The sequence below is a fragment of the Homalodisca vitripennis genome, chromosome 8, assembly GCF_021130785.1.
Source record: "Homalodisca vitripennis isolate AUS2020 chromosome 8, UT_GWSS_2.1, whole genome shotgun sequence".
NCBI classification, from domain to species: domain Eukaryota; kingdom Metazoa; phylum Arthropoda; class Insecta; order Hemiptera; family Cicadellidae; genus Homalodisca; species Homalodisca vitripennis.
Window position 1 is genome coordinate 13465610 of NC_060214.1, and position 14868 is coordinate 13480477.

General features: G+C 39.1%; 1 protein-coding gene across 1 annotated transcript in view; it reads left to right on the forward strand.

Moving 5' to 3' along the window:
* LOC124367320 (cytochrome P450 306a1) overlaps positions 1 to 14057 on the forward strand; it is an 88824-nt gene extending 74767 nt beyond the window's left edge. Inside the window, exons 3-7 of the mRNA XM_046824049.1 lie at positions 8356 to 8501; positions 8664 to 8863; positions 10002 to 10284; positions 12185 to 12509; positions 13000 to 14057. Coding sequence (XP_046680005.1) covers positions 8356 to 8501; positions 8664 to 8863; positions 10002 to 10284; positions 12185 to 12509; positions 13000 to 13214 — 1169 coding nt within the window. The 3' untranslated portion in view covers positions 13215 to 14057. The remainder of the gene's footprint in view (positions 1 to 8355; positions 8502 to 8663; positions 8864 to 10001; positions 10285 to 12184; positions 12510 to 12999) is intronic.
* Positions 14058 to 14868: the final 811 nt, after the last annotated feature.

Sequence of the window (14868 nt, forward strand, 5' to 3'; positions counted from 1 at the left end):
GGTCTAATGCAACAAGTTAGGATGGGTTGATAGATTCATTCTTGAATCCGCCACTGACTTCAAGACTTCACAGAAAAAGCCTCCAAGGGCCTAATGGGGTGAGTTGAAGTTGTTTTAAGAGTTTCCTCCGAATACCCGCCACTGACTTCAAGACTTCGCAGTAAAAGCTTCTCAGGGGCTAATGTCCCAAGATGGGATGGGGTGGGGAGATTCCTTCAAGTAACTGCTTACTGACTAAGGCTTTTGTAGTGGTAGGAACTTAGTTGCAGAGAAGGCAAATCTTTCCAATATGCATATAATTTCTCAGGGAATATCTCTCACTGAGTTGAAGGTATCATTAATATTCCTTCTGGAGGTCAAAGATTCAGGTAAAAGAAATAAGATGTGATGCTATATTTGGAGACCTTTTGTCAATAATGAGATACGGAGATATCTCTGTCCTCAAGGTTTTGTGTATTGTGTAAATGAGCATAGAACGGAGATTTTAAAGGGCGAAAAGCATTTTCGTATGTATAAGTGCAGAGATCAAGGTGGTCGTAAATGGATACGCGAGGGCGATGTCAGACTCATGACGTTCTTGAACAAACCATACCGTGTCTTTTCCACTGGTAGCCATTACAGCAAACTCTTGGTGGGTGGACCGAAGGTTTGACAAAAATCTGCGAAGTATTAAGGAAGGATGACGCAAGCGGTTTGGCGTTTATTCCCAGACAGACTGATGGGACCAAGATCCCGCCACCTCATCTCAAGGTCACTGCCACCTCCGCGCAATGGCGTTCCCGAGATTCTTGCCGGCCGGGGTTCCGAGAAGTGTGACGCAATTGAAGCGGCCAGCAGGCTCTGAAGAACAGGTTCAAGGATGGTGGTGCCGGCGGTGGCGGTCACGTGCGTCGAAAGTGAATCTGCGCGCGATTTCCAGGAATGTCTGACGTCAGCAGTCACGTGCCGGAGGTCTGGCAGTCTACCGAGTACTGAATTCTTACGTTGGCAGTAAATTACCCTTCACCTTCAACCCACCATCGTATGGACTGCTCGAGTAGATAATCCTGATCCGCACATCAGTTGCTCAAGGAAGAGCTTGCACGTCTTCCACAAAATCGTCAAAAATTGTAGTTACTGATAACTATGTGTTTCCTATGTTTGATTTTAAAGCACCAAAGAATGTTATATAGGTTCAATATTGGGAAAAAAGGATTATTTGATCTGGTCATCGTCCATCCAATGGATAACCGCTGTAGTTCCCTCATAGAGGATTCCCATGATTTTCACGGTACCCCTTAAGTAAAAGTACATACTACCAAATACTTTTATTTTCTTCTTAAAGTTGGCATTGAATGTTGCTCTCTTTGTCTGAAATTAATATGATTAAACGACTTTCTATATATCAAAGTCCTCACTCATTCTCCCACTCTCTCATCTCTGTCTCTCTTAAAGTTGAAAATACAATCACAACCCACCGTAGAAGAACTATGTATTTATTTAACATCTTGAAGTCCTAGAATGAAATTTTACACAAATTGTTTGTGCTTCATTGACAAATAGAAAATTAAAAGCACTTTCATGAAGATCATCCCTCATACGGGTTTTACTGGAGTTGTAATCCCTACAAGAACTATTTTTGTTTTTCATCTTCCACTGTCGTTCCCAATGGCCTAGAATGATGAAATTTAAAATATACTTGCCTTAAAGTGAAAGATTTTGTATAAGAATTAACCACCCATAGGGTTGGAAATATGGGTTTATTCTGTTGAGGTCAAATCTTATGCACTGCAACCTGATGTATTTTGTGATCAAATATGGTTGCAACCCTTACAAGAACTATACTTTTGTTTTATCAACTTCCCGCTATCTTTGTTCTCTTGGGATAAGAAGTTGAGAAATTTCACTTAGTCCTAAAGGGACCTTTGCGCTGGTTTCTGAGTGACAGGATATACTGGATGAGTAAGGTTGGGGTTAGGGACCACCTTCTGTCAAGATCTATGAGGAAGGGTCTACTTTGGGCATTAATCTCAGTTACGTCTCCTTGAAAGAATGAGAAGGCAGCTTTGTACCAGCCTCTCTAATCAAAACAAGTAGGAAGGGGTGGCACAATCTTATGTCTAGGCTAGCAACAGCCCTTAACACTTAGAGAACCTGACCACCTCCAACAGGCATCTCCCGCAGTAGACTCAACCTATCAATGTACCCTTACACCCCAAAATCTCGACATTTGCGGTTAGTGATGTGCCGCTCCTGGACATCCACACCAGATTTAAGTGACACGTCCGTGTCACTTTACCCAGTATACATTCAACGGAAAGGTATGAACCAGCCAAAGTGAAATCTCCTGTGAGGTTGATCTCTGCCTCAGAAAGATAAGACGCGTGTGCCTTTTTCTCTCAACAAACTACCGGAGCCATTAAAGACCCTTAGACTTGAAATATATTACAATGGCAACAAGTAGTCGGTTTTCAACCGAGATAGACTCTTCAGACCATCGTATGTTTCAAGACAACAAGACACTGTATTATGATGTTTAACTGTTCGAACTAGAATTGAATCTACACGCACTTAATACAAGAGCTAATAGCAATTTTGTTACTTTTTAACATTTTAACCATGAATATTTAAATAATGTGTACCTTAAACATGTCTTCTTCCGATTCACAATTGGCATAGAGCTCTAGCATATTAGATGGGAGTGACGATGGCCGAGCGGTCTAAGTCGTTGGAGTTTGGGTCCGAGTTATAAATAGCGTAGGTTCAAATCCTGCCTGTGACCGTTGCACTTTTTATCAGTACAATCAACCTCTTACTGTATCGACTCTCCCCTTTATTCTGTTTGATAAGATCCTCGCACAGGCCAGTGGCCCATGAGGATGGACAGAATAAGGCTTAAAAGGGGATCGGCCTCTCCTTAAAAAAAAGATAAATATTAATATTTATTGCATAGGTGGTTTTATTAAGATTACTAAGGACTTAATATTCCTCCACAGTGGCTTAAAATATCCAAATGTTGCTAAACTTGTTGTCGCTATTTGGAATATTGCAGAGGCATTTGGGTATTAGTACACATTCTCCAGACCACTGCTCCAACTTTTAAGTCTCATTACTGTATTCTTAAATGTAATCTGTATGAGATTGGACTATCGTTCACTGACCAGTCTATGCAGTGTTTAGATATGCCTATGGCATACATATTATTCAATAGGAAATTGCGTGCAAAGCTGAGGGTAGAGTAACTCTTAGTGTTTAAGAATAGATTCGCGTATTATATTAGTCTCAGGATGACATTTAGTATGTAATTGGTAAATTCTGTTAACCTTGTAGATAAAGAAAACCATTACTGAATGTTAGGCGGAATAAATTCTTTAACTAGAGTTTTTGAACTTCCATTCAATTCAAGGATTTGGTAGTCGGATGGTTTCCATGATTCATATTGGTACATTAATAATTTCAAGTTCAATGACAAGGAAGTTCCTTTTGTATTGGGTCTAAAATTAGTTTCTTTTCGGAAGACGTAAACAACCGGCACGTTAGCCCACGCCGTTCTTCGTCTTGGAGGAGCTGCGAAATGCTCATAAGGATTCTTGAACTTGTTTACAACGTCGGATTTTTCGTCAAACGTTAATCTCTCTGGGTCTAATTGACTGCGACGGGCACAACAGGATAACAAAAAAGACAGTGAGCAATGAAATTCCGCGACGGTCCCGAAAGACGTAAACAACTCCACAAATCAGACCCACGCGGCTCTTCATCTTGGAGGGGATGAGAACTGCGCAATAGCATTCTCCGGCTTGTTTACAACGTCGGCCGCGAAATTGGCGATCATCTTGATGGGCAGTCAAGGCCACCTCCGCCATCTTGGTCCTGAAGTCGCTTGTTTACCCCGGGGTCGTCACTCCTCGTCTACGGTTCTTGGAGTAAACAAGACCGACCTTGCCGAGCTCTCAAGGCCCTCCGGTAGTCAAAGACCCGAACACAATGTGAACAATCGTTCCCACGTGGTCGCAGCCATGCGAGATCAGTGTTGTCAGGCTTTTGCCACGAGGCACCAGAATAGACTTATCCTTGAATGGCTTTTCTTCAAGGTCCTCCGCTCACCAAAATAGCCCATCTTGTAGACAACCCACAAGATGTTATGTAAGGCCAGTTAATGTACATTGGGTGCTTCGCACGCCATGAATGGATCTGCAGAGATGGAAAGTCATTGTTCACACGTGCACACAAAGGGCCGGGTACAAAGTAATTGATGGGCAAAAAGTGATGGATCTACGATGTTATAGTAGCATGCTTGTCCAGTAGAACCTAGCATGAATCTCAGAGCCGTGGCAACGTCAGGACTTTTTGTTCCATCCTTAATTACCATGTATCATGATTGTGATTGTGTTGATAATCCATAAATCAATACTAAAACCGAGAAGCAATGGGAAGATGCACATACTACAACTCCACCACTACTCTTATCGTATTGTATCGTAATACTAACAGAATCATATCAGCCGCTCTATGATAGACCTATCACGGTTCCTCAGAATTGAACTATTTTAACACTATTACGTATGGAGTTGTTAAATCAGTCACAAATCAATGTATTGATGGGTTTTAAAGCCCTTACGGCTTTAGATTGATGGCACCGTCATCTTTTCAAATGTATGCCTGATGACTTTTGTAATCTTTCCCAATTGTCTGTTTTGTAAACCTCTTGATTAAGCATGGATTGTATTCGGTTGCTCAGTATTTCCTTTTTGTCACAACTGTTATAGGCAATACCCTGTTCCACAATGTTGATTTAAATAGTTTTCTGAAAGGAACAAACTTTCTGCCGTCCCACCTAGCTTGATTATGAAGAAGTTATTTATTTATTCCAGTTATACAACTTGATATCGCTTACATAAACGACAAGTATTTGAAAATCAACCGAAATACTTTGTTCAAAGCTTGTTGTTGACGCTGGAAGGTTTGATAGGATAAAAGAATTTCAGAAATGTGCCATTGTTAAGGTTACACAAGGTATAATACAACGTTCCTCTTCGTCAGGTGGGGAAGGTATTATGTAGGTGTATGTGTAGTAATACCTCCCCCCCTGACGAAGAGGAAAGATTCCAATCCTCGAAACGTTGTGTTATACATTTTGTAACTATAATGATGGAAAATGTCCAAAATGCTGTTATCCTGTCAACCAAAATACTGTTGTTTGAAAGAGCCCTAAAGACAACAATGATATTGTTGCATGTCTCATTTAACTTTGGAAGAAGGTGGACGCTCCTTAACTCGGGTATTTTTAAAGGTTTCGTATTAGTGCTAAAATTACTACAGTTTTTTGTTGTTGGGGACACAAATGCCTCTTATGTGTGCTTTAAAATGCTTTAAAAATCCATTCGTCATTTTTCTACTTACACGAATGCCTGTCACGTCCTGCAGCAACCTCCTCGGTGCCGGGTACTCCACAGGGTTTCCTATTGGCGCCGCACCGCGCACCTTCATCAAGGAGGAGATCCTAACTTGGCAGTCGATGTGTTTGTTGTTGGTATAAAATAACTTCCACTTGCCACTGTCGCGTTGTTTTTATGATCAAATCTTGCTTTTACCTCGACTGTTTACAACTCTACAAAATCTATATTTTACAAAAAAAACTTTGTATTATTTCATTACTGCTTCTACATTCAACATTATTTCGCCGAGGTAAAATATAAAATTATATCCTAAAAAAATATACATATACATATACATTAAATACCAATAGAATCATAGCTTAACCTCCTTTCCGATTTTATGATCGAGCTACAACGTATACTTGCTCCATTTGGCACACGTAAAGAAATTAAAGTAAAGTAAAGAATGTCTTCTTTTACCAGGCAGAGTTAAGGTTAAGAAGCCCTCTCTAACACTTAACCTGGGGACCAACGGCTTAAAGGTGACTTGCGCCATCACCAACGGTCGGACAGGCGGACTGCTTGCAAGGACAGGATCGCTCAGCGGTCACGCATCCAAGCAGCAGCCACGCTTTACGTTGTTTGATCTTATCTGGTTATTTTGCGATAACCGTCATACCCGCTACACTGCGCCATAGGCAACTAATTGTTCAATATTGTTCAATTGATAATGTTCTAATCTATAAAAGTTAATTAAATATCGTAGGCCTATCACAGACGTCTGAGAGACCCTACCCATTTAGGCGGCATTTAATTTTTAGACATATAATTATATTTAAAAAACTACGAAACATATAATTTATTAATTTACGTACAGTTATCACAATGAAATGGAAAACTAAAATGACGGCCAGTCAAAATATTTGTAAGGAAATTACTTTAAAGGGCTATTTCTAACAAAATTTTACAAGAATAATATTATGGATATTTTTATTAAGAAATGTAATGATGCTTTAATTATTAAGATTTACCTACTTTTTATGGTGCACCATTGTTCGTAACAGGTTTCAGTTCTGTTGTTATGCAATTTTTATCCTTTACCTGTAAAAACAATATTATCTAACTCTTACAAAAACAAGTAAATCAGAGCTCTTCTTGGTATTTTCAGTTTCTAACACCCATCCTCAGATCGTCACTGAACAAAACGGAAGATAAACAAAATTCAACTTTGGGTAGTCGAAAAGTGATGAAATTAATGAAGAAAGAATAACAACTGGCGTCACTTTGGTGTAGAATTGTGTGCATTGTGATATAGAACTGAATTAAGGACCTCGATTATAAATTAATAAATTAAAAAGTTGTGTTGGACTCCTTAAGAATATTTTATAGTCTCCTGATACAAAATTTTGCCACCCCTTTCATTTTTATTTGTCATAGGCTGGTATTATGTTTCCTCTTTTTTTAACATCGAAAAAATGACTGATTAATGTCAAATTTATTCCGTTCATTGCAATTTTGGATTCTTCAAACTCAAACTCAGTATCAAACCCAAACAAAACCTAAGTGATCAACCCAGAAGGGTTCTTCACTTGAGGCTAGTTTATACCTTGCAGTAGATTCTACACTGAGCACAGCAAAAACCTAGTGTCACGTAAATCTGGGCGTCTTTATAGATATCCACATCCAACCGCAAATTTCACTAATATAGTAAGGGTAGGATCGATGGTCTATTCTACTGCAGGAGACGACTGTTGGAGTTCTCCCGTAATGTCTAAGGTCTGGCTATACTAAGGGTGTGCCACAGCCTGCTTCGACTGGATAGGCTGGTACAGAGCTGGTTTCCTCTTCTTCCAAGGAGATATACTGATCAATGTCCAAAATCCTTTCTTGTGGATCTTGACAAAAGGATTTTATATGAATACTCTGTTCACTCAAAATTATGAGTCTGTAACATTTTAACAAAAACATCCAACATACTTCTCACTAATAGTAGTAAGTAGGAATATGACTATTTGCCATTGTCTCTCGTAAATCGTCTAGGTGGCCCAATCTCCGATTTTAAGTGAAACAAATATATTTATTAGTTCTTTAACACAGTTATGTTATTGTTATAAAATTTGAGTCTTTAACTTTTAAAGTGTATCTGCTTATGACATTGTTATCTTCAGTTCGAAGTGGCCAATCTCCGATTTTAAGAATATAGTAAGAACAGTTAGTATTGAAAATAACTAACGTTTCTTTTATTTGTGTTTTAAGTCCAAATAAGAAATAGAGATATTGCCTCGAATGACATAAATTTAGAGAAATCTCTAAGCAAATCTCGACGTTATACGCATTGGCATTGCGTTTCGTAGGACACGAAACCTCATTTCTATATAGGCAACAATGGGGTCGATGACACTCTATGGGATTTGGCTGAGCGTTAGTAAATATTTTGCATTCGTCTTATGGGTAACCATGATGGCAACGATAAAATAGCAGAATAAATAAATTTGAAACAGTATTCTAAAAAGAGATTTTTAACATGTGATAAATCAACACATGTAGCCTAACTGTTCACACATACATCATGTTATGGTGGCTTGGTGTGTAAAATGTTATTATTGAAACACTGATTCAAGGACGTACCCAGTGAGGCGGTCCAAGGGGTCCGGAGCCCCAAAATGTTCAATTACTTTTTTTTAGTAAACGATTATTATTATTTATCGTATATATTAAGATCGTTCTCAAGAAAGAAACGGGTCAAGAAAATCTGTCCGCTAAGGGAAAATATCAGTTTTCTGGAACTCCCCCCTCCCCTCAAATTTTGCATTCATCATTCAAAGAATAAAGAAATAATAGAGTGGAAAGTCAATATTAAAAGTTGGTGACAAGATCTGATTTCAGCGCGCGTAGTATTTAAACGCTGCTATTCAAAATTTTACACGCAACCTTGGCGAAGACTTACGTGACTGGTTACACACTTCTGGTTCTGAAGTATGATCATTTTTTTTTGTTCCAGGGCTGATATGTTCGGAAGGAAAACGATGGCGGGAGCAAAGATCATTTGTGACTTCCACTTTGAAAACACTAGGTATGGTCAAGTACGGGCCTAGAAGAGATCGTCTAGAGGCGAGAATTCTACAAGGAGTGGTAGACGTAGTAGAAGTAAGTCTATGACTTTGCAGTGTCTAATTGTAACCACCTCGAAAAATGCTTATTCGCCAATTTATACAATGGACACTAGTTTGAGGATACCAATGATGACTAGCTCTATAACTATGTTCTCCAGATGAACATATTCTCACTTAATGCCATGATATGTGGCAGTACCTGAAAACCCAAGATGGTCGAGAGGTAGACGCTAGCCGCACCCTTCTCCACAGCGTGGGTAACGTTGTGAACTCTCTGGTATTCGGCCGTCGTTGGGATTGGGATGATCCGACGTGGAGATGGCTCCAACATCTGTCTGACGAAGGCGTCAAACACATCGGGGTGTCGGGCCCTCTGAATTTTCTGCCTTTCCTCAGGTATCATTGTAGTTTGAGATTGGAGATTTGGTGTTGACTCTGAGATTCGCAAACTTGACTCCTAGTATCTGGAGTCATGATCTTCTGAAGAAGCTCAAAACAAACTATTTGCATCTTTTTGAAATTAGAGACACCTGGATTACAACATACAGTGTAATCTAGATGAAGAGGTATTCTCAATAGGTGCACAATTGAGTGCACGAGGAGTCAAGTTTGCGAAAGCGTCAGATTTCAGAATGTGCTTAAAGCATTGATAAGCATGACTCTAAATTTTTGTACCATTTAAGTATCTTTTTAATTTTTATGTACTCTGAAGTTTAGCTCCATTTCCCCTTCTTGTTGATGCAGCGTCTAGAATTTGATGGTGTCACAGATTTGTCTCCTGGAATCTGGAGTTATGTTGATCAGATGAGATCCAAAAAGTCGGTGACGAAGAAGCTCAACATGACTTTTTGTACATCGTTTTGACATCAAATGCGATGTAAAGAGTTCATTTTGGGCTTTTTTCTCCCTTCAGACGAACATGACTCCAGATTCCAGGAGTCAAATTTGTGACAGCGTCAGGTTCCAGACGCTGCACTAACAGAAAGGAGTAATGGAAATAGATTCGTCAATCACATTGAATAACCCTTCCCACCATAGCTGCATTATGTGTAGTTTAACTATTTCCTAATTTAATCTTAAAATAACGATATAATTTTCCAATAAAAGTTTGATTATTGATTATCATTGATCAGCCTGACTCTGAATTATTGTACCATTTAAGTATCTTTCTAATGTTTTGTACTCTGAAGTTTAGCTCCATTTCCCTTTCCTGTTTGTTGATGCAGCGTTTATAATTTGATGCTGTCACAGACTTGTCTCCTGGAATCTGGAGTCATGTTGATCAGAAGAAATCCAAAAGTAGTCGGTGACGAAGAAGCTCAAAATGGCCTTTTTACATAGTTTCAACATCAGATACGATGTTTTATCTCTTCAGAGGAACATGACTCCAGATTCCCTAATCAAAGTATTCGTCAGCGTCAGATTCCAGACTCTGCACTAAGAGGAAGGTGAACTGGAGCTGAACTCAAAATTTATATCGAATCAACCCTTCCCACCATAGCTACGTTATGTGTTTGAATTTTTGATCTTCCAGATTCCTCCCTAAGTACCGAAGGACCGTACACTTCATCGTGGACGGTATGCGGAAAACGCACGAAGTCTACCAGCAAGTGATAGACGACCATCCGGAGGATAAGGTGGACGACTTCATCGCTGCCTTCCAGAAGGAGCAGCGAGAGCGCGGGACAGACCTCAGCTCCTTCACGCAGAAGCAGTTCCACCACGCCCTCGCGGATCTGTTCGGCGCTGGAGTCGACACAACACTCACCACCCTGCGCTGGTTCCTCATATACGTGGCTAAACATCAGGATGTACAGGTGAATTGCTCGTTTTTGGCTACAAGAAATGTGTGCTGTGTGCTACAATGGCGGCCAAAATATAAGTTGTACGCCATGCAATGCCAATTGAGAGAACTTTTAGAGACTGAAATTTTCAAACAAGGGTAGTTCTATACTTCAATGGCTTGTGCAAAATCGTCTTCACGTAAATAACAAAGACCAAGTTCATTGATTTTTTTTATAATCCTCTGAAAATAATTCAAACCAGCCTGATATAATTATAGGAGATTTCCGCCTTGGCTCTAGTTCCTCTACGGACTTCCTTGGTCTTGAGATCGACTCTAACTTATTTTTTCACAACTATATCCATACAATTTCAAAAAACCTTAGCAGTAGTGTGTTGTCTTGCGCAGGTTAGCCTCGTTCGCAAGTAGAGAAGTCTTGATAACAGCATATTACGGTTGCTTCTACACGTACTTGAATTATGGAGTAATTATTTGGGGTTATGAATCCTCCAAGACTAAATCTCTATTCGTTCTTCAAAAGAAGCCATACGTGTCATTTTTGGACTCCACCGATCTCAATCATGTCAAGGTGTTTTTAGAGAAAATAATTTACTTACTTTCCCCAGTATATACATTCTGGAATTATTGACATTTTGGCTTTAAAAATAAAGACTTTTCCAATAAAAGCAAACAACTTATAACCTCCGAGATAATAATTCCTTGGTCCTTCCAAAACATAGGATCATCCTTCCTTGAAAAACATACGTATTATTCCTGCATCAAGCTTTTTAACAACTTGCTCGCAAAGGTTCAAAGAGGCCACTAATTTAAACTCTTTTAGGAATAAGTTAAAAAAGTTCTAATTCTAAAAGAATACTACATCATGCATGGTTTTTAATTGGTAAAAAACTTTTAGATTTAAGGTACTTTATAGTAGTTACAGTAATTTTATGTACTGAGGGTTGTTATGTAATTTACATTGTTGACATCAATGAAGAATTTTGAGTTTGAGTTTGGTATTGTTAGATGAAACGTATCAACAATGTATCTGAATTCTAACTTCTCTCATCTTGCGCATCTACCGTTTAGTGTATAGTCGATATCGGCAACACTGTAGACCTGTGGCGAGCGCCCTTCTGTCTTACTGCGGACTCGCAAGGAAGTTCTTTCAAAGTCATAAACTTTCAAAGTTTTTCTCTTGCGTCAATTTTCAATGTTCATTAACATGAAGTTATAAATTTGTTTTAATTATAATAAATATGTGAAGGTAATGCGAGTTGAACCATTATAGTTTTTTTTTTTTTTTTTTTTTTTTTTTTTTTGAAGGAGTGGTCTGTCCCCCTTTAAGCCTAAGTATTCGTCCTCATGGGCCACTGAGCTGTGCGAGGATCTTATCAAACAGAACAAGGGGGAGAGTCGATACAGTACAAGGTCTATGGCACTGATACACAGTGCAACGGTCACAGACAGGATTGGACCTGCGCTATCTTTCAGGTCCAAAGTCCAACGTTTTAGACCGCTCAGCCATCTGCACTCCCAAATATTAATGTCGTTTTCAAGGCCATATTTGTACGATCAAAAATATTTCAAGATATTTATGAGCATAAGGTAATTCTTGTTAATATAACGTTAAGACAACGATGGTATTTTTGTGGAAAATTCTAGTTGAGTTACCGTCAGACAGGGAGCGATAGCAAGGAAGGCCGGATAGTCAGCTCTCTGCGTTGGGTTTACAGCAGTGGCCTATCCAGGATTTTACCTTTCGGGTTGAAAGTGAATTTTGAAGAGACCATAATAAAACGCCCAAGGGTGTTGGTATCCATTCTAAATTTGGGCTTAGTTTAACGATTCCAGAGTTTGCAAAAAATATAAATCATTCTCATGTCTGTGTTTGATAGAAATTTTTCAACCACAATGGTCCTTCTCTGTTCCAGAAACGCATTCAAGAAGATTTGGACGTCATTTGCTGGGGAGCCCCCCGCCTGGAGCAAGTCTCAAAGATGTACTACCTGCAAGCTGCGATCGCCGAGTCTCAGAGAATCCGTCCAGTGGTTCCCGTAGGGATCCCCCATGGAGCTTCTCAGGAGACGATGGTGGCTGGATACCGGATACCACGGGGCACCATGGTCATCCCCCTCCAGTGGGCGGTCCACATGGACCCCCGACATTGGCCCGACCCCGATCGGTACGACCCCGAGAGGTTTCTCGACGGGGAAGGAAAGTTTTTCAAACCTGAGGCGTTCATTCCTTTCCAAACAGGTGAGATGGATACTTGACCTTTCTTTAGTCCAGACGTTACCAACTATATAGTTCATTCGAGCTCCGCATTGACTATGGGAAATTTGGTTTTGCTGAATGTTGCAGTTGGTAATTGTTAAAAAGCGTAATACAGAGTTTCGAATATTGGAATCTGCTCTTCTAAGTGGTAGAAACTCTAAAATATTCGGTTAAGGATCCAGAACAGTAGCAAAACAAGTAACTCATCGCAAAATAGTAATTCCTTTGCACTTTTGATGGGATATATCGTATTATCTCTAGACTTAAAACCACCTGGTTCACATGTCACTCTGCGTTGTGCTTAAATTTAGTTATGGCTGGGATTTACTCAAAGTTCTCAATCTCACTTTCCACTAGAAGATGATAGCAAATCCAAGTTTTCGAAACTTTTGCGATTTTTAATGATGGTAAAACTCCCCGACAACCATGTTACATTTTCTAACTTGACTAAGCAATCTTTTAACCGTTCCAGGCAAGCGGATGTGCATGGGGGAGGAGTTGGCGAGGATGATCCTGCTCCTGTATACCTCCAACCTCCTGTACTTCTTCAGAGTCACTTTGCCTCCTTCGTGCCAGAACCCGCTGGAGTCGCACTGCGGCATCACCCTCGTGCCGACCCTCCGCACTCTGCATTTCCACAAACGAACCGGGGCGGTGGACCATCCTCAAGTTCCTGACCAGGAATGATGACCGTCAAAATGGATCCATTTGAAAGTATTGCGATTCACCCTGAGCATGGATAGAACATTGGAAGTCCATTTTGTCCAAGGTTCAAGATCCGATAAAAAAAGTCCTTAGCTTGTACACCATAAAAGCACAGAATTCGAACAGCAACTTGGACTGTTTCGTCCTTTTTATGATTAACCACTCCACAAAGATCTTACGGGTACAATTAAGACCAAGATTGGTCGAAAATTATCACACAAACATATTAACCGTAACACTTCCGAGAAAGGATGGTCCTTCTGAGTATATTGTGCATGTTACTGTAACACTGTTCGTCCACTGATGACGCTTTTTGTTCTTTTAAGTGTATATAAAACACAAACACTATAATATTTGCTAAGGATCATAAAATATGCCAAATAACCATGATTATCATGATGTAAACTCTGTTCTAGTTCGAAGTTCCTACGTAATAACCTTAAAGGTTGGCTATTTTATAAGAACTCATGGAGTGTATTTTATAAGGTTCTTATTATTTTAAACCTGTCTCGTTTGTTAATAATGTTACCATGCATTTCACTGCGTTAGATTAAAATAAACAGTGGATCTTTGTAAAGGGTTTATGGATCTCTGTGGAATCGATATTACCTCATTGTACATTAATGGAGTCGAATAGAATTAGTCTTATCAATTATCTTAATGTAAGAAATGTTTAGTTTGTTTAGATTTGTAATTTTTTCATGTAAGTGGTAATGAAGAATATGATACTGTACAATGTTCTGAAGACTGATGAGGTTTTTCATGTTGACATAACAGGAAATGCGTTGCTCACGATGTTTTACTGAAATATACTTATGTTCTGAGGTGGTTTTGTGGATTATTTCAAATTCTCCTTAGATCACACAATATGTTATGTTAGCTTCGGATCCAGATTACACTATATGAGTTATAGTGTTTTTTATGTAGCCTTGCTAAAGATTGTTTGAATATTTGCAAAGTACATTGCCAAAAGAGAATGTTGTATCTCGAAATAATGCCAGATATTTTACAAGTTGTATCACAAAAACACAATACGTCTATAAGCCAACATTATCCTGATCCTAATAATATTATAAATGCGAAAGTGCCTACGTTTGTTTGTCTTGTTTTCACACGCAAACTACTCAACCGATTGTACTGAACTTTTACTTGGTCATTCTTACGATTCCTTGTATGAATATAACCCTATTATTATTTCGAATATCCCTCCGGGCTACGCCCCACTGGTCTTTAAACTAACGAAAATCCCATCTTGGTCTTTAAAGTTGTGTAATATTAATTGAACGAGCCTGCCAAATGTAATCAACTGTTCTATGTAAACATTGTTTATTATTTTCAGTTTATTTACATTTATAGTGAATAAAATGTCTAAAGACTAGGCATACATTTTCACACAGTTTTATATTTCAGCGATTAGGTAAGTACCAATCTTCCTTAGAAAACGTACTAAAACATAAGATGGTCAGAATTTCACTCCGAAAACTCTCTTTGAAGCAGTCGACAAGAAATATGCTAGATTGAATTTCGCTGGACAGTTCTTTTGAATATGTACCAATTCTAGCTCTAAATGTTCGAAAATATTAAAAACCCTTTACTATACATTTAGAGATTCGTGGCGTCTGCCACTTTTATTTTG